We start from the raw sequence: 25,398 nt of genomic DNA on the forward strand, positions 1-25,398 counted from the left end.
TGACGGGATGCGATTTAAACCACCTGTATCGGTAAATTGTAATAGAACGACATTTAAGCAGTGTATTCGTCAGTGGTACCCAAATCATATGGGACATTTTTCTCGATTTGGCAATTGTTCGAGTTTTAAATTCAATATTGCACAGAGTGTTTACAATCGTGGATTTGCTTAAATAAAAATCTATTAAGACTATTTCAAAGCAACGTTTTGCTCGCTAAGTGTTTAGCTCCTTATTATGTGTCTATGCTTTGTAATTTTCATAGAAATTACAATAAAATATTAAAAATCAGTTTTCGATTAAACACAACTTTCATCATGTAGTAAAACACATTTTAAGTGTACAATATTAACTCAACGAATAGTAGCATGAACTATTTTAAACTCTTTCACAGCCCAAAAAAAATAAAAACGATTTCTTAAAATAAAATAGCAATAAAAAAAAATGTATCTTATTTATAGCTGTTCTTGTCACTCTAATATGATAATCGGCCTCAACTATCCAGATATACTAGTAATTAATATATATGTAGTCATATGTTATACGACCTGAAATTTAGAAGACTGTCTATAATTATAATATGCATACGCATACAGCATCTCACTCAGAAAGGCTGTTTTTATAGCTTATATCTCAATAAGGTCATGTTGTTTAATTTAAATCATGTGGTAAGGTCTTTATTATAATTAGATGAATATACATGGTGTGATTAAATATAATGAAGTATGTAGATCTCAATAGATATAATAACACTAATAATTTTCAATTCGTAGGTAAAATCCTCCACCTTAAAACATTTTCATCAATCATTAATTAATTATAATAATCCTTTGGCCCTCTACTTTGTACTTATTCTGAAGTTTGCTATTAGTTTAAATTAATCAAACGCCATTAACTACATTTAATATTGCTTGAAGTGCATTTTTTTAATAGCATGTACAATAATGCAGTTTGCATAATAATACGCATATTATATTTATAAAAAAAAAGAAACACAATCAGTTATAGACCGAGTTACAGTTTTAGTCCAAAAAATTTATATCTACAGCACAAAAATAATGTTTAAATTATAAAAAACAAAATATTGGTCATAACAAAATAAACTATATTTTCTTAGTCAAATAATTTGAATTTAAAAATTAAATTTAGATATATAATTTTGCGTATTGTTTCAAACAATATTTCAATATGAAAGCTGTTTATGAATGTACTATTGATATGTATTATTAGTGTAAGCCTCTACACTCTTATCTGTAATTTTAAATTTTAGTATGATTTAAATTTATCTATTAATTTCATTAATTATTCGTATTGCTCTATATAGTTACAGATTGATAAATTTATTGTAACTAATTGATTAAAACAATTTTTAAAAACACAAAAATAACAAATTGTTTTCTTTTTTATTATTTTTATTTTTTTTAACTTTTATTTTTTTATATATTTAGAATTTTCCTGACATTCATCATCTAAACTTAGGTGTAAAGAATTAAACTTTTTGACATCTTGTAAATTGGATCAATATATGGTATAAGTAGTTAGAACTATAGATTTAAAATGTACGGAAGAATAACAATTTTTACATTACGAATCAATTAGCAGTTAAAATAATATACAAAACAAACATACATAATATATAATAGTAGTTATTAGGGACTTAAGACGTCATGAGGACCTTTTTTATTATCAAATCTCTGAAGACTGAACCATAGAAAAGTTTAGTATTGAAATCGATATCCCATGGTGAATAATTAAATTATATCATTGAATAATGACTCTAGAAAAATATGTTTTATAATCAAAATAATGTACTCTTGAGATTCATCGAGATAAAATTACATTAGGATAATAAAATATCTGCAAATATAATATTTCAAGTATCGAACTGAAGCTTTATTTTCATCAAATATACATAAATTATTTGCTATAAATAATCTAATGAACCAAATGAGAAATTATTTTATTTTAAACATAGAAATAAATACAGCAATGATAAATTATATTCAAATTCGAAATTTTATAAATAATTATTTGGATATCATGTTACTGAATCAATTATAAGACTCAGCCGTCGGAAATTATCAGCATTTTCCGTCGGACGAGGAGAAAATTCATAATACTGTGAACGTTCATTTTTTTTTATTGTTTAATATAAGATTTCGTACTGTGTGCAGAAAAAACAAAGATACACACGATTTATATAGTTTATGGATGCCGATATTTTCTAAGTGGTTTGAGAAATCCTTTTCTGATCCCGTCAAAGCATGCATTATGATTCTGTACAGCGCGTGTTGGTGTATTGAATAAATTAACATTCTCTTAGTCGTTTGCCAGTGCGGCGCAAATATTCTTAACCTTGCCCCCACCCATTTACATTCCTGTATATATAATGTTTAAATACTTTGTAGTTTAACCCGATATTAAGTGCAAATATTTTTATGTTTACCAAATGTTTCAGAACGACCAAGCGTTGACGACCATGCCGGGCTACGTGGCTCTGAGTTTGGTATTCATTTTGTTCGGACTCGCAGTTGTCGCCGCTAGTATCAACTTGTTAGTGCTACGTTTCATGACAATGTGAGTATCTACTTATGTTATACATACTATTGTACGACTTTGAATTCATAATAATTTATTAGGGGGTGGTACACGTGATATACATTTTGCACAACATTTATGTAATACAACGATTGATATTCTTACATAACACACAGTGTCATAATATAGAAGCGATCCTTTGTGATCCGGTGTTTTGAAATTACATTTTCAGGGTAAAAGAAAGTACCGTATAATATTATGAAATAATTAAATAAAAATTCAACCGTTTTGTTCCGATTTAGGAGTGCTGTATTAAATGACTTTTTTCATAATAACTCAAAATTTTTTTATCTTATAATAATAAAATTTACTTACATCTAAATTATAATAAAAATCAAAGTTTATTACAATTTTTTAAAACATGAAATAAGTCAAAGAATCTTGTATAAATTAATAGTGGGAAAGTGAATAAAATTAAGAATCTTAAACTAGTTTATCAGTGAATTTTAATATTCTATTAATTTTATTAAATCAACCTAATTCTCATTTTAGAAAAAATCACGTTTTATAATGAACATGGTTTGTAAAATTTATTTGACGATTCTATATAGATCACTGAAAGCAAACTAATTATTTCTATTTTGTTTACTGATATTTTTATAAATACCGCGAAAATAGCGGTATTTAAATCGACATTTTATGTATACTACAAAATAAATTATGGTCGATCGATCCTATGTAACAAATATAAGTCGATATAATATTTGTTTTGGACAAATTTTACAAAAGCGCAATTACATTTCTGCAACCCTGCACAGGTTTCATTTATCAAACTTTCAATTTTTTTATTTCCTATATTATAAATAAGCAAAAAAAAAAAACATTGAATATTTAATTGTTCACTTTATTGTTTGTTCGTATCATAATTATTAAAACCTATTTCACTTAATACAGTAGTCATATATAATAAGTACTACAGAGCACATGAAAAAAATGTTATAGCATATTACTATTTTAAATATTTAAAGTACCAGCAAACAAATTCTTATGCTTCGATCGTTATTTTTATAATATTTAATTATGTTTGAAAGGGGGGTGGTGGCGTTTTCTTATCTCAGAGCGGTTGTCCCGCTCGGGAAACGAAACGAAAACGACGGGGTTGGGGCTAATAACTTTGCGTTTGAGACACATGGCACCTTATACCACTTGGCCACAATAAAGCTACTTGGACAATAAAAAAACTTTCAAAATAATTACTATAGAATTATATTTAGAATTATTATTCTAAAAATCTAATAATTATTAGTCTCGTTTTTTCAAGGCACGGTGTGCAGGGGGAATAGGTTATTGAGTAGGAATTATCGTTGCGCTATGAGACGTGTCTCGTCGTTCGTATTTATTGTTTCATTTTAATATACATTAATGTAATCGTCATTGGAAACCACAAAATGCGGCATGATGTGTGTGCATATGTTACAGTTAAAGTATTAAATTCCGTTAATTTATGAAATAATTAGATAGTTCATAAATTACCTACTAATTTTAGTTAAAGTATGAAATCATACATGAAAATTATACTTTCACTAGTTATTTCATAGAATATCTAGTTATTCAATAGATGCAATTTTAATTTGATACATGTTAAAGTATAAAATACGTTAAAACTTACAATAGATAATAACATTTTATTTATTTCAAACTTAATTAATTATATATTTATATATGCAATGCTATTGTAGAGACAGACGAACCAACATTGAACGCGTGTGACTGTAAGACTATTACTAAACTTTTAACCTTACCAATGTTATTGACAATCTTAATAATTACTATGTTTATATGATAGCGTTAAAACAGTTTGAAAAAATAACTTAATAATAATTTAATAAGAACACAATAAATGCAAAATTATAAATTTATTATGAAAATATATTATGAATCAATATATCACTTAACAGATATCCTCCTGGAACAAACGATCAAAGTCATGAAGTAAAAATATTAATTTTAAAACGGTTCATAAAATATTAGCTAAACCGATTTAGTATATATTTGTAAATAAACATCTGAAAACGGTTTAAGCTAAACCGTTTTAAATAATTTTAAAACGGTTAAATTTCAAACCTTTTTAATGCTATCATATAAACGTAGTAAATCATACATTTACAATGATAATTTTATCTAACACGATAAATTTACATGAATACTGTAGTCACTGCAAGAACGGCAGTTTTATCTAATTTGTTGCTATGATGGACAGTAAAATAACGATATTGTACATGCATGAATATATCAATTTAACACATTAACGAAGCGATGCCAGGGAATATATAAAATAACTAGTTAATGTATAAATTATATACATTACTTACACGTTTTAGTTATTTTATAAATGATCTAGTTATTTCATAAACTAACTAATTTAATACTTAGTTTATGAAATAACTAGATCATTTATAAAATATACGGTCTTTGCATATGCATTTCCGGAGTTCGGCAAACGAATGGTGATAAAAAAAAAAAAGCAAACGCGATCGAAATATTATATGTCATTGCTATTTTTGTGCGTTGAATTCATTGAAATACGTTTGATGTTGTATATTGCTTTACGAGCAGTGAATTTCTTATTATATTTTCGCGTTTCTATGCGTTCTTTTGATTTCAAACATCGGATCATAGGGCGGCGCATCATCCCGGGTCCCTAAATTGAAAGGACTAATATTAAGTCGATCTTAGCCCGCAGGTGGTATCAACTGGACTGCAATACAATAATACATAGCATCCCTTTGAATACTGAACCTTTGATATCACACCCATGGGCATGTAAACACACGGTATATATGAATATATTTTCGAATCTTTAACAATACACGAGGACTCCGCATTGCATTTCCTAAATCGTAAACTACCTTCACGCACTGTTTTCATACCGAAAAGTGTTTACCATGAAACCATTGTGCGTGACTAACTATACAACTGCGGCAAAGAAGACCGATCCTTCCAATTTTTCCGTAGGATGTATGGTAAACTATCCCAGGACGCTTTTTAATCCAAAGCATGTTCATCGTATCATGGGAATTGTCTTGGGACGAAATATTATAAAAACCCGTATTATTTCGTCTAATATCGATTTAAAATCTTACATAGTATTGAAAATCGCAGTACGAAATATTTTTGGGTCGCATTTACTCGATTGGATCCAATATTCTCTTGTGCATTGAACTAAATAGTATCAAAAATATTTAAATATAATTTTACCGTCACAATATGTATCTATATCACTCGATAAATTATAGTAATTTTATTCGATATTTTATTGGATAAATTATGGAAATAAATATATGAATATAAAGTAGGTAATAGTTACAGTTAGTTTACATTTTATTTTTTTCTGATAAGCTGCTATTTAACTAATAAGTTAAACGCATAAAAATATGATACCGGATTAATAATTATACACAGTTAATATAATTTAAATATAATTAATTCAATATACAGATCAAAATAATACATTTGACCTTAAAGTATTTAAGGTTATTGTTGAATTTCGAAAAAACATAATACAAATAAGATTTCTTATTTAAAGTATATTTTTTTTAATATTGTCGAGATTTGCGAAAAGAGGAAAATCATGAAATAGTAAATTCTAAAAGAAACGGGAAGAATATCAATATAATTGTAGTATAAATGATTAAATATTATTAGTTTATTTTAGTACTGGACATGTGAAAATTTACAAATTGATTTCAATAACTTAAAATTAATGAAAATATTGATTCTTAATGGTTTTTTCAGTCTGTAATATGTAAATTTAAGTTTTCAACAAAAGACGTTTCTTTATAATTATCTATACACACTATATATATGTATACATTTGGTTTAAATAAATATTTATATAATTGATTTGTAAATACAAAAATAATTTGTCTCAATGGTGGAATTTCACGTCAATTATTTGTTGTGTATAACATAGTATAAACACTATTTTAATGCAAATTACAGTCACAATATAAATCACCCATAAACATCTAGAATTATTATTATACCAACAACTTTTTCCGAGCCATTACCTTAAATTATTTTTTTACATATAATAATTTTAAAACTAAAGGGAAATTTTTAATTTTTTAAGTTTGAACTGTTAAAGCTTAAAAAAAGAACCAAAAGTCGATTACAGTAAAGTAATCTTAAGACATTTAGTTATAAGATTAAAAATTATATATATAAACATTGAGTTTTTATATTATAATAACGAACAGTGGAAAAAAAAACAAATAAATAAAAAATGTAATTATATCAATTTAATTCTGAGATGAAAGAGACAAGTTTAAAATTTTCTCATTTAGCGCGTCCTTTTTGAAAAAGTTAGACTATTTTCACAAAAAATAAAAAATATGTCATTTGAAAATTGAAGAAAAAAAAAATATCCAACTAGCTGTCAAATATTATATTAATAATTCATAACTAAAATCATATTATATTGGTCTATAATCTTATGAATAACATGAAATATAATGTTATGGGTTATAAAGCAACCTATCTATAACGAAATAATTGAGATAGTGTGGTAAAATATATTACCTTTTAATGTATAAATTATTTTAGCTCTTTGATGTGACTCTAAAGTTTCATTTGACAAATATCCACTTGAGTTATTAAAACAAATCAGTAACATGGATTGACAGTAGGCGTGATATACCTTTTCACCAAATTATTGCAATTCATTAACATTATTGATGTAAAATATCTGTTCATCTCGTTTTAAATACAAAATAATATATTTGATTCTTTGAGGTTTATATTACTTATTACAGTTGACTGTCGATTGTCGACCACCATAGTTGCTGAGGTTTCCGCTAAAGTAAAAATAATATAGGTAAAAGACCCTTTTATCTTCTAAAAAAAAAAAAAACATTACATCTGCACCTTATTGGATGCATTGAATCCGAATAATTTACATAGTTAGGACCATTCCAAATCCTTTCAACCGAAATTGGTACATTTATTACTTCCGATCGCTAACCAAAAAAATAAAATAGTAAATCCTGAAACGTTACACCGTATTGTGCGTGCAGTAATCGTATGCGTACGATTGTGTTACAAAGTCCCCAGCGACGAAGTTAGAAATGTATTTCGACTGATAATATACATTAATACGTCATGACAACGTAACGTACATCGGATTGTTAAAAAAAAAAAACGAATATCTCAATACTAGATTCTAATAATCGTTTGTCGTTTAATCCGGTTCGGTGAAGGTATGGATTGGATACGATATCGGGTAACAACTATACCGCGGCAAATCACGAGAGAAAACGCAAAACGCCACGAATCTATTTGTTCATCACAGTGTCCCCGCACCGATGTGATATTATAATTTGTAACGTACGTGATGTATTATATAATAATGTGTTGGTTAAGTTATTTCGTGTCCATACATTTTAATTGTCGTCGTTCGTTATAATATTATTATTATTATTATTATTATTATTATTTCCCACATGCCGCGTACCATACACCAATAAAAACTTGACGAGCGAGTAGTGGAGACGATGCCAACATTGCCGTTATTGCGCACACGAGTGCGCGATTTAAGCCTACGGAAAAAGAAATATAAACTCCAACAACGAGTGTGACTTACATAAACGTAAACTATGCGCGTAGCTTACGAAATAAATCAAATACCCAATTAAGGGTTTGTTGGCCGAAAGAAAATGAGAAATGTTTACTTGTCATCGGTTAAGTACTTTTGACACATTTTATCGTTATTTTTATGTGAAATAAAAGTTAAAAACTAAAGTACTTAATTGGTGGACACAATTTTAAGTATGTTTATATTTGATTTTTCAACAGGCGTTGTGTTTATAATTTGAAAACATCATAATTTAACGAAATAAAAAATATATATATATATATATATATTAATCATCGTAACATAATTATTATTTTAAAACTATCATACTATGATAATATAATTATTAAATTTTTAAAATAAATTACACACAAGTGTTATACATTTTATAACATAATTCTAAAAGGCCAGAAGCCTAAATATTAATGATGATTATATACTTTTTGTCGACCAAATTACTGCATACAGTCGGTAATATTCTTCAAAATAAATTATACAGAATAAATGTGTTAAACAACCTAACCCAAAATATCATATAAAGTGACCAAGTTACTTTCAGCATTGGCAACGTCGCATTCTAAACAAGTCACCGAAATATTTACGGATCCTGCTGATACAATATAGTTTATAATTTATTACTATTGCCATGTATATAAGGGCATAATATATGGGTGCATATACATATGTATAATAATAGGAGCCAACCTTTTTTTTCCTTTCGAGATTTCTTCTGTTGTCTCGCGCACGCGCATTCGCTATGGCCATCTCGTGGCCATCCTTACTCTGGCTGATATTATTGATTTCTACCTCGCACTACCAAACGGCATGGGGTCGGTCGTCGCCATCGTTGATTTCACCCTAGAATAATTACAATGACACAGGACCCAAACCACGAATTATGTCCCCAAGATTGCAGCTGCCGACAACGTGCCCGTATGTATGTGTGTTTTGATTTTTCGAACTTGTTCACAGCTGTCGTCTATTCCTGTGACAAGTACTTGGAAATCGTTTTCACATCCCCGAACAACAATAAAGATCAACGCCACATCCGGTTACGTCATATAAGCATGTATGTAATAGGTCTCCGTTGAAAGTTTAATCTAGTCACGTATCGATAACATTATAATTATTACTAGAACGTATAGTCAAAAATCAAAACATCAAAAACGTTAGGATGTATTCAAAACGGCAATATTCGAATTCGACAAATTTATAACCGAGTGTTTATGTATTCAACATGCACGTGGGCTTGTGGGTGTTTATACGTATGTGCTGATACGCGTTGCGTGTTACAATTAAAGTCGGGAAGCCTTTGAAAATTAATACATGAATATATTCGTATTTTCGGTGAATCCCATCACGCGTTGGAATATGAACTGCTATTACTCGTTCTAACCTTATCCCAACTGTGGCAGCCATACATCATTCGTTGCGGAAAATGCATTAAAATAAACGAATATAATCGTTTTCACAAAATCTATCCTACACTTTTCTGCTTATCGTCATTTTGTTTTAATAATGCGATTTCAGTGAACCTGAATAAATTTGATTTACATAATGAAATAAAGCCACCGCTGTTTTAAACACTTTTAAACTAAATTAACTATCTTTCTCCGTGCATAATATTTAAGGATTTATACATTAATTTTACCTACACAAATTGTAAATAAATAAGCTAATATATTTAGTTATTCTTAGCGGCCAAGGTGAGTTTATGATCACGGCTATCTCACGCTCTCAGGATTTTGGTTCTTAATTTGGTTTTAGTTCAGTTCCCTACCATACGAGTTCTGCATTAAATTGGTTTGAAAAGTGCTGCCGTTAATCGTATTGTTCTCTATATATAAAGAATGTCACAATAGGTCAATATAAATTTTTTTCCACGTATTATTTTGATAAAAAAAAACATTATGAAGACAATATTTATTAATACAAATATAAAGAACACTAAAACATACGCGGGAAAAATATGTTTTGTATATCCAATGGTATGTTTTTTTTTTTTTTTATGACCCTGTACATAACTGGTTTGGCCGTCAGCTAAAAGGAGGCATGTTCATTGTTGTATCACGCTTCGAGTATTTGGACGTATAATCTAACACGCATTACAAAAGCGATTATAGAAAACATTCAAACCTATTTTTTCGTTTATACTGCATGTTATTATAAATACAAACAACCTAATACATTAAATGAATATAGGTGTATACTGTTATTGTTTTCGTCTATGTTAATATATAATACAACCATGTAACCAAATAGCTATTTAATTTTTTGATTTGTGCATACAATATTATTATTACTACTTTGTATTTTTTATAATTTTTATTTCAACTTTCACCGGCTTCATTGGTGTTTCTTCAATCAATATTTACATTCGGTTTCAAAATGATACAACTTATAATTTATATTTATTTGAAAGAAAAATATTTTTTCAAAAATTTTTTAAGATTTATATGGTTTTTATAATTTTCGATTAATCTTAGATGAAAACTTATAAAACAATCATCTATAACGATTTATGGTCTACAAATTATTATACATGTATATTCGATATTTTATTATATATAATATATTATGTATTATTTTTTAAATTCAAATTTTAAACTAGTTTTGGTAAACCTATAGTTAAACAATTATTGTGAATAGGAGCCAAGAGAATAATTAAACCTACGAAGAGAATATTAATTATAACCAGAAGCCTGGGTTAGTAACAATAACATAACTTCAGTTATTGTTTTTGAATCTCAAGTAGTAAAACTGCTAAACATGACGAACACTGTGTAACACTCGGTATTTCGAGCACACGCAACATATATATACAAAATAACTTGTAACAAGATAGACATCAATTCCAAATGTGTTTCAATCAGGTCTGCTATATTATAATAGATACTACAGAGTACATTTTTAATCTCTCATAATAGTGGTATGTTAAACTAATTGTTGGCAAGGAATAAAAATACATATGAGGTATGTTCACAGTAAGTCCAATACAATTCCTTAATATGTATATCCTTAATATGTTGTTACAGTTATGAAAAAAAAACATTTCTATTTTAATAAATTGAAAAATATTTATATATAAATGTTTTGCAAATAATAATAAAATAATAAAAGATATAGGATAATTGATCACGAAACATGTCTGTGTAAATTACCTAATAATATTTATATACAACATTTTTTTTTTACATATTTTTGCATAATTAAAATTTTAACACACAATTTTGCATACACTGATTTTTTCATCATAATTTCATATTTATTTATATGCATACCTACCTCAGGGTTTAAAACATTAAAAGTTCATAATAATTTTGTTATAAAACAGACATTTTTTGAAATATTATAAAGGAATGTGATTTTCCAGTTAAAATATAATTAAAATGAATAACTTAAGCATAAAAAAATGTTAACATACGAGTATACCTATAACTTTGTAATCGTTTCGGTTGACTGTGTTCACCGAGTGCGTTTTATTATTCGTATGTGTCATAATGTTTTACGCATAAGTTCTTTATATTTCTATTAGTATTCAAACGTCGAGTAAATGTCAGTCGAGTAACAAGACATAATCATATTCAAACACGTTTACAATCCATTAAAATGAAAATAAAAAATAAAACATGTAATTTTTGTATTAATACCTGCTACTCCATTATATAGTGAAATAATTATTCACGATCTGCAGCGTATTCTACCCCGGGTTTTCCATAGGTTAAACTGAAATAATTAAATTCAAGTATTGTGTTCACTTGACCTGCGAACAATGGCCATATATTAAATTTATATTATACTCTATTCAATCAGATATTGTTGTATTGGATGTTTATAACCAATCAAATGATAAATAATATACATATAGGAGCGTAATACTCATAATTATTTAAGTTTATATACGCACATTAAGCGTGTATGAATTTCAAAATTTGAATTTGATGAACAATTTTTTTAAATATATTATTATAATAAATATTATTATTATTATTATTATTATTATTATTATTATATTATATTATATTATATTATTAATTATTATTATAATAAATATATTAGCAATCCTTAAATTTGGTTGGCTCGTTGCGACTCGAAAGCGATTCCGATAACTTCGGAAGAACAAATCCATCGGAGTAAATTGTTTTTCAATCGAGTCAAACAATTTAATTATTAACTATATTTTGATATGTAAGTTAATTTGCATTACATTTAATATTTCACTAGAATATTTTCAAATCCATAATCATTATAATTATTCGTATTATTTTATTACAGATAAAAAACTATATTGATTATACATTTTATCATTACAGAAGTGAATTGATTATATTTGTGTTAGAATATTTGGTGCAATATATGTGGTAAAAAATATTATTCGCCCACTTTATACTTCTAATAATTTGATACCTCAAAATAATTGCTATTTTTCGTTAAGCTTTTAATTAAATATTAAGTATCAAAGCATAAACTCGTAAATGGATAATTTTCATCTTATATAATCAAATAGCATTATAATTTTCTCATTGCACTGTTAAAAATTAAAAATGTCACCTATCCTTCACTAATAAAACATATTTTTCGGCTAAAAAATGAAAACTTTTGAACATCGCCAAAAAATCAGTTTTATAATTAGTTTTTTTTATTTATATAATATTCGTAAGCATCATGGTTTTAAACTATAAAATAGTAAACAGAATAAAAAAAAAAAATTAAAATGTTACTAATAAAATTATCTAGCTAAAATAAATTACAATTACACTAGAATAATCGTTTACCTAATAGCCAAATAAATTAAAAATATAATATATTTTATAACATATATATAACATATTATGTTGAAAAAAATTAGATTAACATTTGTATATATGGTTATAATAAATGAAGGTGTAGGTAATACAATAGTGATGTTGTATAATACTGACGGACAATGATTACCATGGATCCAGCATTCATGATATATCACTATTGTAAGTAACTATATTGACGTAGAAGTACCTGTCAGTCTACAAACTAACTGGGTATGAAACATGTCGACTCAAATAACATTTTAAAATTCCTATTACTAATAAAAATATATGACATAATTTAATGCCTACGTTTTAACGTATTTGATTGACATAAATTAGTTTATAATTTATTTTATTCTGCAGTCAATAATCAATGTTGTCGTGGGTTTTCTAAAAAAAAATTTGAATTATTTTCGAATAAATATTAAGTAGTTTTTAGTTATAGAGGAATGCAGTGGGTGGTAATAATATTAAAAATCCCACTACTTCAGTAACCGGATTTTTTTCGTCACCAAAATAAATTAAATTCAAGTCTGGTATTTTTTATTGGCTTGTGAAATGGTTTGACGAAAACCTGTATTATGCTACATAATATTTCCATAATAACGCTGCATGTTATTAATGCGTATGCATTATACATATATTAACATAATATAACGAATAACGACGATGGTGAAATCGGACTGGAACGAAAATATCACTGTGCGCAACTGGGGAGGGGAGCAAGGAAAAGATGCAGTATATGGGGTTCACGCTGTTGAATTCGATCAGAGCGATAGTACAGCTGCACAAAGATTCGCCTGTTGATGGTTAATAATAATAATAATAATAATAATAATGAAGTAGGCACTAGTCATATTGTCTGCAATAATCACGATTAACACAATATCACATAAATTCGTCTTATAATAATACATCGTCGAATAGCATCTCGTACTGCAGGGTCGACAACAATGTTTTCATATCATCACCATAATGACCATCGATCATCATCATTGCATCGCACACTCTTGATGATAGTGGTATATTTGGGATAATTTTTTCAGTGGGGGGAGATAAAATCTATACATTCGATTTTGAAAAATTAATGACAAAACATTCTTTATTCTAAAAACATAAAATGTTTTAATTAACACGAGACTCAAACAACAGAATCAATTATAAACTATGAAGTGTAATAGAAATAAACTATTAGCATAAAATGTTTAGCAAAATAATAAAAAATTTAAGTTAAATTATAAATTATTAAATATATAATCATAAATTAGTATATAAATAAATAAACAAATAGTTTATATATAAATATATATATATATATATATATATATATATATATTGAAATAAATAAATAAAAGCTTAACCTGGAGTATTATTATATTTGTAAAGTTTCGAACTAAAAATTCATTATCAGGTACCTACAAAATTAACTAAATTCCGACAGAATATGAATACGTGCAAAGCTTTTGTCTAATTATTTATTTCTAATGTGTAAAATATTTATTAATTTATTTATTTATAATAGAATATTTATTTTCGGTTATAACTATAGATAATACATTTTTCTTGTCTATGGTTATAACACAGAACATTGGTATTGATGTTAGAAACTTAATTATGTTTTAATTACAAAATTTACTACCATATTTGATGGGAATGCATGATAGGCAAGTAGTCATAATAATGGAATTTAAACTATAACCACAGCTTCCGCAAAACAGTACAGAAGAAGAAAAAGCCTTGGGGCCTCTATTGTCCCCTTCCCTAAAGTACGCCAATGCTTGATGACTGTTCGATTATTATGCGTACGGTGGCGTGGAAACAATGGAAATGGCGAGATCATGGCGTACGATAGTATAATAATATAATTCAAGACCGTCCGGAGAGGTAAAATGTGCCTTCTCCTCGACCCTCTCGCGCGCGGGCGCGCTGAACACTTTCGTGTGATTGAAACACGCGTTGACGGGTCGGACGTGATTGACCGGCTACACTTGTGTACACACGAACACCGGTGGTATTGATATAATCAAAGCTGGTGGTGACAATAACAATAATAATTACGTACGTGTGTATCCGACCTGTCGCGTAGCAATTAAACGCGACGTCACTTCGGTTGGTCGTTTAATTGACGAGTGGATGTCTCGAATTATTTATCGGGGGCCACAAGGCAGTTTCCGAGCGAGAGCACCGCAGCCGTAGCCTATGCTGTCAACAAGCGCGGAAAGGTCTCTCGACACTATCAGGGCATGTGAACAGTTATTGTTATCAAGTTCAGTCCGGATAATTTTCTCGCAGTAACCAACGAAATGGGATACGACGTGAAATTAAAAATTCAAAAGTTCTAAAATTAGAACCGACCGCCCTGTTATACACGTCGTTACCCCACTACCGGTATCATTCGAATGATGCGAAATCATTGATCCATAAAATAAAGTATATTGGCAGATAAGCATTAATATTATATTATATTAATTAATATTATATAAATATAAAATTATTATATTCATATGTAGGGGAGGGGAGAAGGGTAATGTTCTATCTGATATTACTTAAGAATTGAATTGTATTATTCGAAATATTTTTTAATATTCTAACTCGATAACAGGTCAATGCGATCACAAATTTATTTACATCAAAAGTAGATCTCTAACTAATTCTACACCAACCATTTGCTCGGTCGTCATAATTTATACAACTCGGGTAACGGCCTTACTATTGTTAAAACTTATTTTTACGAACTTGCTGAAAGAAATCGAATACATTTTATCAATTTGGAATGTCTAATTTATAAAGATTTATTCCCGGAATCAATCGAGTGCATAATAATGATACAATATTTTTTTAGGAACATTATTATATGTTCAGCGTAGAATATAGCATAATAATGGTCAAAGAAAAATCTTTTAAAGAACGTTTTTGTGTTTGACAATTTACTCTCTTGAGAATTCGTTTTGTTTATTTCTCTCTCGTTATCTTTATATATATACGACGTGTGTGTACACATTTTTATCTGTATTCTATACGTGATGTGTTTACCACTCTGTAAAACAATCAAAAACGACATAGGCTTTTAGATCAAACTATGCAACCATTTTACAAAAATGTTATAAACCGTAAAATAAACGAATGCGTGGAGTAGAATTTACTTTTCCGGCTCGTAAATTATTATTTAATATTATATTATGATCAGTATTATAACCTTATTTTTTTTTTTTTTTTTTTGTGGGGGGTGAATGATAATATTAAAATTATGGAAACAAGGTAATTATTTATAATATGTTATCCATTTGACTCAAACTATTTGAGCATATATTTAATCCATATACTTTAATATTTATAACTATAGATGATTCAACATTAGTAGTATAGAATAGTGCTAAATGCAGTAATTTTTAATTTATTGTTTGCAATACATAACGATTATAATATATAACGTTACCTCTATATTGATAAATTATAATATTAAAACCCGTTTGTCATCCGGTTCCATTGTAAAGAGCCTGAAAAATAATACTTGACCTATTTATAATTTCATTGTACCTTTAATACTCGTGTTGCCTAATCGGAATGATAAATTAATATTAAGTTTTCAGTTCCTCATTTCCCTACTTTCCTTGTAAATTTTACCCAATAATTAAAAACTATATTTTTCATTGGTTTATTGTTTATTTTTTATGTGTCTTATTTTATTTTACGTTAGAAATTTGTTACAATGTTTTTGAACAAAACACCGTAACATCATCGCTGTGAAAACGATTTCGTTACGTAAAAAATATATGTATTTGCAACAGAACAAGAAATAGTTTAAATTAAACTAATTGGGATTGTCATAAAACCGTTTGTGAAATTACTACAACTAATGACTCGAAAATTAACCTAGTCACACGAAGTGATACACATGGTCAGCAGATTAATTTTTTGTAGGATAAGTGTTGCATAACGTTATTTTATCTAGTCTACCCGAACATTTTTTAACCACTTCGACGCCACTGATTATGATTTTGAATATATTAATAATTTATATAATATGTAGTTTAGAATGATTTCAATTCTCTTGTTTTATTCCATTCAACTAAACGTTTATATTGTATTTATAATAAAATATAGTATATACATATATATACTCGTATTATATATATATATATATATATATATATATATGTATATGGTTTCGAGAATTGCTGTGTTTTAAATCTGAAACTCATGTCAACCTAAGTGGCATTTGTCAAGGAGCGGCATAAAAGAAGAGGGTGTAAAATTGTTTTTAAGGCTACGATTCTGATTGTATTGTTCAGGTTTCTAAATTTATAGTTTAACTTGACGACGGGGTGGATTCTAAGAATTTCGAGTCGAAGGTCTCTCACATATCATACTACCTACCATCTGGAACTCAATATAGCTGCAAAATAAGTCGTCTTTGGAATGTTGGAAACCATAAATATAAAATAACACAAGTATAAGAACGATCGTTTTGTAGAAATGTGTTAACAAAAAAAAGAGTCGCCTACTATTTTTAGCTTCGCCCAGGGTCGTGACAACTATTCTTATTTTGGGTAGGGTGTAGATATAGTTTTTGTCCTTGGATGCTGATCATTTCGTAGATAATACCAACAAAATAATATTTGTTACGCATTTGACCTACAAGCAACGTATTTCTTCTAAAGGCGTTCGACTGTTTGTACTGCGGACATTATTTGATTATTCTCCGCCCGTGTCTGCTCATGTATAATATACAAACATCGTTGCTATACATACATGTGTATAATTCCAAGAACTGTTCTTTCAATCAACTGCCATTACAAACCCATTGTGAAATAAACTGTATATAATTCGTGTACGCGAGAACGTGACGTTTCCGACTGAGATAGTTCTATTGTTATCATCGTAAATCATTTTGAAGTCGTCGGTTTTTAAAACCGTATGTAGATAATCAGCAAACATCAAAAGAGTCCATTTTCGTTTATTTCTCATGCACAATAAATATTTTTCGTATAAATTCAGAGTCGGAGGACATATTTTCTCATAACTACGAATATGTGTTCTATGGCGTTGTAAGCGTCATATATTAAATGAAGACGAAAATGACAGCAGTTTCTTACCAACATCTACAGTATAAATGTATATATCACGTACATAAATATTCAACGACATAAATGCGCGCATATTAATAACACATAGGTGCACTAAATTATTATAGTACCTTTGAATGGATATCAAATAATTAATGAATAAAAAAACGCGGGAAAATGTCAATTACTGGGAAATCGTGACCTCAATAAAAAACATATATTCTGTGTTGTTTTCGAAATTTAATTTTATAAAGTACGCATGGAAAATGTGTGTATAAAAAAATCAACTCGGGTAACATTATTAAACTAGAACGTGTTTGACACATTGGCTACGAAATGTTATATAAATGTTATATCTTTTAATTTAATTATTCGTATGTCCGCATACATATTAACATCTAACGCGTATACGAAAAATAATCTAGACAAAGTGAATTTAAAGCATTATCAATTTTAAGTTATTACTCACATACGATTTAATTCGGGGAAACGTTATGATTAGGGCTCGGATTATCTAAATAAATATTTTCCCTGCGACATGATAAATTAGTTTTACGTGATTTTCCATTAAATGAGCTGTATTTAATTTTACATATTTTTATATAATTATTCATAATATATGTTTTTTTCATTTTTTTCTTACATATTTAGTTCATTTTGACAATATATTTTATTGACACAATTTTATCAACTGAATAATATTTTATCGTAATATCAAAATGCAATACCATCCAATAACATCAGTTGAAGTCGAAACATCATTTAGTCGGTATAAGGCAGTTTTACGACCAAATTCATGATCCTTTGAATTTAAAAATTTAAAAATGCATTTTATCATAAATTGTAATCAAGATAATTAATAATTATTTTTTTTTGCTTTTGTTACTTATAATTTATGATTTTTAATATCTACCTATTTTTAATCATATTATTATTTGAAATATAATTTATTTCATTAAGAACTCATATGAGTATATTATATAATTAAATATTAATAAATAAATCACATTAGTAAAATACATATTTTGAGTTTTTAGCACATATGTATGTACACATTTTGGTTTCATAAATACATATAAATCCGAGTCCTAGTTATGATGCTATTTGATGTATTTTTTTTTTTTACGTTTATACAACGCCGTGCACAGAGCACGTCCAAGAGAACATTATTTTACTCATTGAGCCTGCAAAGGATCACTTGAAATTTGTATTGCGAATGTTACTTTACATAACGATAGTATATTCATGTATATATACTCGTATATAGAAATTTATTGCGAATTGTTTGTTTGCGTTTGCCTACGGCGGAGAATTCATCCTTCACTTTTGGAAAGCAAACGTCTGAGCCGAGGAATGTTTCTTCATTACATACAAACACAACGTGCACTGCACGCAATGATATTCCCATGAGACAATTAATCGGCGGTTACAGCTTTGAGATTACACGTAAAGGCCGCTCGAACGACAAGTGTCTGGATGCTATCAAAAGGGATAAGACATTTCGTCGGGTTCAAATCAGAATTCAAATCAACAGTCCGTTGAACCCAGTCCAAATACGCGTAAATAAAAAATATAAAATATAATAATTATAATAAAAGTAATAATAAATATTAATGAAATATTATAGGTCGCCTCGAGGTTCTGAGATTAAATTTTCACTAGCCAATATAATATATATAATACCTCGTATAATACGGTTATTCGGGGTGTATTGGTTTTATACTGTTGCGGTGTGTGTGTCTACGTGATTTGCTGGGTGACAATAAAAATACAAAATAAATATTATTATATTTTGTGGTCGAACAACATTTTTAGGTAATGGGTTAGTGGGGTGCGGGTTAAAAGTGACGTGGAAGTTATTACAGAGAGCGATGTGATCCTTACGGTTATACAGTATTAGAAATTCGGTTGATGATCAATACAAAAAATGTATTAATCAAACATTGTTAGTATAATATGTGCATTTTACGTACGTATATAAAGAAACATGAATACTTGTTCTGCCTAAAATAACTATGCAAATCGCGATCGCGATCCGTGAAAAATCGAGACGACTGCTTTGTAACTATACGTAGAGATATAAATCCATTAATACTTTATATGGGTGGGCGATGGATGGAGTGGACCGCATACTTTTTATCTCGCCCGTGCTACATTTTAAAATTACTTCATAAAAATTTAGCGTTTATCGGTATTACATTTTATTACGGTGATCGTAAAATGTAGGTATTATCTAGAATTAAACTGTAGTTAAACTATTAAATGCCTAAATATAATATTATGTATATCCATATCGGAAAAGCTAATATAGCTATATGTATTGGGTACTTATTTTATTGTATTGATTCTGTTTGGCCCGCCAGAGTTTATAGTTCTACGAAGTGGACTTCTAGTTACATGAGTTTACCGTCCTTGGTATTTTATTGATGACGGGAGGGTTAGAAATCGAGTTTATAGGTAATAAATGTAAAACTATAATGATTATTTTTGCGTGAACCAAAGACTTTAAACAATTACAAAGAAAACAATTATAAAAATAAAAGTTATTGTTATGATTAACAAGAGATTTTAAATAATTCTCTGGCATGAACTGCTTATAAAAAAAATGTATATTACTCATATCCTCAACAGTTTTATAGGTAACCGAGAGAAATATTTAACTGCGGTAGAACCGGTTTTGACAAGTTTTTCGACAACGGCTAGAAATAATCATTTCCAAATTAACGTTCCGCACCCAAATACGTAGTGAAAAGATGAATATCTATTTCGTGAAGAAAATCTACATTTTAAAAATTATTATATTGCTACAAACTTCATTGAATTTATTTTTATATTTATTTTAGTATAAGTTTTATATACTCCAATTGATATGTATGAACAAAAATACATTTGAATTGGATTGGTTGTTTGATATTTGGCAGCCGATAACATCAAAGAAAAATGTATATTTAAAATTTCATTGTTTTGCATAATCTTACACTTGTAGTTAACTTTTTAATCATTTTGTGAGTCGATGCTTTTAATTTTTCCGTTTGTCTAACTGATTCGCGGCCGTTAAAAAACCTATGTAAATAATAAAAAACGTTGATGTAATACAACGTGCTTTACCGCTGAAAGCGATGTGCGTCGTAGTGATTTTAAACGTGCGATGTTTACGATCAATTTCGATCAGGATAATTTAGCTTTTTAATGTATTAATTGTTTTTTCAATTCTGAAACCTGAAAACCTGAAAAACAGAATATAAATACAATCCGTAACGATATAAGTAATAAGTAATATAATAAGCAATAAGTAATATGCGAGACAACAAAGGGGTGTCCAATACTTCCAATATCGGTCTCGCGTTTTATCGATTAATTGCTCAATATTAAACGGTTTTGTCACACCTGCGTTTACCACGCGTCCCGATCGAAACGCATCACGCACCATCTGCACTTAATCTTTCTAATCCCAATCCGATTCGATTAGACCGTTAAAACGCCGTAAGCGTTATAGCTATCTTGTGAACGCGAATCACTTTCAGTGGTCCATAAAATACTCTTATAAGTATATGCGTTGTATAAATTACACTTCACGCGTTGGCCGGTGCGTGGTTGGATTATTTAATTCGATCGAAATTTTATTGAAACCTTTTCAAGTACGCGATGTGACCATAACGTTTTACGGTGTTCTTACAGGAACGCGGAGGAAGTGCGACGCGAGGACAACGAGCTGCAAGGCGTTTCCCAGCACGTGATCACGGTGGACGGCGAGGCGGTGACGTCGGTGAACGGCAAACTGTTGGCCGGACACACGATCGCCCGGGACGCGGGTGACGACGTGGACCAGGTGTCCGTGTGCTCGTGCACGTGTGTGGGACCGGTGCAGTACGACTACAACAGGGACATGCGGCCCGCGGAACGGGCCGCCGCGTCGGCCGCGGCCGCGGCCGCCGTGGTGTACAACAGTCCGCCGTCCGAACCACCCGTTCTTTCGATGAAAAGAGTGTCGATATAGAGCGGCGGCGGGTGCGGCTCGGCGGCGCGATGTCCCCGCCCCCCGACCCGTCTGCGGGGACGTGCGCGTGCGCGCGCGCGGTGCGTTTACGAGCGGCGATGTTGCGCTATGGTAAATGTTCGGCAACGACGACGTCGCACGAGGCGTAACACCGTAACCACTCGACACCGTCCGGAGGGAATTCTCCACGCCGGATCAAAGACTCGTCGCTGCGCATCTACCGTACACGCGCACGCACACGCGCGCGAACGCACCCGATTTTTTTTTTTTTTTCTGTTAGTTTCGTTCAGTCCAACACGATTCAATAATGCGTCTTTGTTGTACAATAACTTCGCGTGACGCTTAACACGTGTATAGGATTACGAACGCTGTATTATCGCGTCGACGTGGGTTCGCTTTGCCGTTGCGTTGTTATGCTCACGATCACCCTAGTGCCCGCCAAAACGATTCGATAAATTTGTTAGTTGAATGGAAAAATAAAAATTTATTACGTTTACGGTACATGTTAATTTTGATTAAGCGGTAGAGAAAGACGGCACTGACTGACAACACACAAATTAATGGTTTATTATGAAATCATGAATGAAAACAGTAAAAATTATTATTCATGAAAAACGCAAAAGTTTACCAAACATATTTTGTTTTTAAAATAACATGTTCTCGACCTACGAATATTCGGAACAGTCTGTTAAAACTTTCAAGTATTACCGACATCATCAACGAAAACGGATTAAATACACTTGTTAATTTCTAATTTCCGTCCCACAAATATATAGTTTAAAGATAAATATTAAATCCAGGTATATTAGATACATATTAATACTACAAGTTCTGTGTTATGTATAGTTCTTCTCTTTACACGTTACTCAATATAAATCAAGAACTTAAAGGTATTACTAAATAATACATATTACACATCCTATAGGAGAATATTTAAAATTAAAAGTCGAACTTATCGTATACTCGTATGTTATATTTACCATGACAATATGACAACACAGGATTATTAATAATTGAGATACAAAGTCAACTTCATCTTTCCTCGTAAATAGTACAAGGATCAAGATTTTAAAATTGAAGGTGTGACAAAAATAGAATAGTGTCAAAACTTATCACATTGATAAGTATAAGTGAATACAAAAGATAGTTGCGTTTTAACACGTATCGTATGAGCGTTTTCATCAGCGCGCGTACAATACACACGTCTTATTAATGATTTGAATCCATACTGTCATTCGATTACGCGGACGACAATAAGTATTTTCATAAACTCGTATGCGAATTGTTTCCCCGTAACGGCCGTTCAAGCAGCATAATTCATGTATCTCGTTTTTAAGTACAGTTTAAGTTGGGGGAATCTTAATTTTGAAGCCGTACTTTATATTTTATAGAACACTAAAATCATATAAGAATAAGCCACTGTAAATAATTTGTGCTATTAAGCAGTTGAAGGGCTGGTCTTACGGTGAAAACTCACGTATCTCATCGGTATTTTAAGCTCACCACGCTACTATATTAAATTATCGTAAGGACGTATAGGGACACGGATAGGCGCAAATTCCACTGTCTACTGTGGTTTTTCTGTACACTAGTCGCTTTTATAACAACAAATATGTAAAATTAACCGGTGCAAAGGAATTTTGTTCTTAAAACGAAATACCAGGTGACGGCGTTTAAGTAGTTTTCGTGGAAAGTCGAAAATCGATTTCGCTACATTTCGCTACACATCAATAATAGTAATAATAATAATAATAATAATAATATGTTCGTGCGCTTAAAAATATAATATGGAGAAAAAAATACTACAAAATAAGCGCTTACGTAGTGAAACAATAATTTGAGTTCTAATGCGTTCTTTGGAACCGAATCGGATGTCCCGTCGTGTTCTATTCAAATGAACCGCGATGAATAATCGTTCATACGACCGGTAATGTTATAATAGACGTATAAGCATAATTTATTTATTTATCGTAGACATATTTAACACATAATATACATAAAAAGTTGTAACATGGAATAAAAATACAATAAAAAACAAAATAACTCATATATAAATGATAATAGCAGCAATTTTCAATAGGGTTATAATTATCAATTCGTATTGCTTACTGTCTAATTTTAATATTTTTACGCATAATATACAGTAATAACTTAACGTGCTCGGGTGTACTCAGTGCCGGTGCTAGGTATTACGGGGCCCTGAACATAGATATTAGCCTTTAGGTCCCCAGAAAGGGGAAAAATTCTAGTTTTTTTTTTAAAAAAATACTGTTTTTCATTGAATTTTAAACAATAACTATAGAGATATTAAATATTTATATTATTATTTATTGTAGGAATCCTACTCGTCAAAATATTACGCTTTCATCGTATCGATAACGATTTACTTTGTACTATGGCTAAATTTAGATATCATTTTCCAAATACAGTAAAACTTCCACATAACAAAGTCGAATAAACAACAAAAAAAAAATTGTAATATGGAGAAATTCGTTAAATAGAATTACATATTTTTTTAAACTTTTTTTCAATTTAATTATGTATGTATGAATGTATTTATACATGTACTTCAATGTTGTATGTGTTATATAAAAAACAACATCAAATATTATATTACAGTTTAATTTAGGTTTTAATCTTATAATTTAAAAAAAATAATTAGTGAGTTATATAAAAAAAATTTAAAAAATTATAAAATAGTTTTTCTGATCCAGTCATATTAGAACACACCATCACAGTAACTCGCTATTTATTTTGCTTACTACCAAAATATTTGTCATTTTTAAAAGTTAACGTTTTGTTTGGTAAACATTTCAAAAATAAACTTGTTTTATCAGCGTTAAAAATATTTTTTTGATTGAATTTTTCAATCAATTTTGGTAAAACATTTAATTTCCACGTATCACAGTCATTTCATTTTCAAACATCAACACTTTCACCACAAATAACTTTAAAAACTTTAAACACAATATTATGTCTCGATTTAAATTTATCTAACCATCCAGAGCTTGCACGAAAATCTATAAAACCAAATTTCTGAGCAAAATAAATTGCTTTTTCTTTGATTAACGAACCTGATATAGGCATATTGTTATTTCGTATACAAGTCGTCTATTTAAGAACAGCGTTGTCAACTTCTTCATAAACACACGTTTTTATTCGTTTTCTATTGCTGATGAAAGAAGAATTTTTCATTTGCTTGGTTATGTTTTCACGGTTTTTCAAAATGGTTGATAGAGAACTTGTTAGAATATTATATTTTTTGGTAATATCTTTTTTTTAACACCTTTATCGACTTCGTTTAAAATGTCAAATTTATCGGCGATAGATAAACATTTACGTTTCGAAATTTTTTTGTAAGGACGAAGAGAAAACAAGAG

At 29.4% G+C, this 25,398-nt stretch overlaps 1 protein-coding gene across 2 annotated transcripts in view; it reads left to right on the top strand.

Moving 5' to 3' along the window:
- The window catches only part of LOC112689761 (two pore potassium channel protein sup-9-like), a 65,103-nt gene extending 42,584 nt beyond the window's left edge, over positions 1-22,519 (top strand). For both annotated transcript variants that reach the window (XM_025563600.1, XM_025563601.1), the window contains exons 6-7: positions 2,457-2,575; positions 21,700-22,519. In XM_025563600.1, coding sequence (XP_025419385.1) covers positions 2,457-2,575; positions 21,700-22,018 — 438 coding nt within the window. In that variant the 3' untranslated portion in view covers positions 22,019-22,519. The remainder of the gene's footprint in view (positions 1-2,456; positions 2,576-21,699) is intronic.
- The last annotated feature ends 2,879 nt before the right edge of the window (positions 22,520-25,398 follow it).

This window comes from Sipha flava, unplaced genomic scaffold (assembly GCF_003268045.1).
Source record: "Sipha flava isolate LNK unplaced genomic scaffold, YSA_version1 46_pilon_pilon, whole genome shotgun sequence".
Lineage (NCBI taxonomy): Eukaryota > Metazoa > Arthropoda > Insecta > Hemiptera > Aphididae > Sipha > Sipha flava.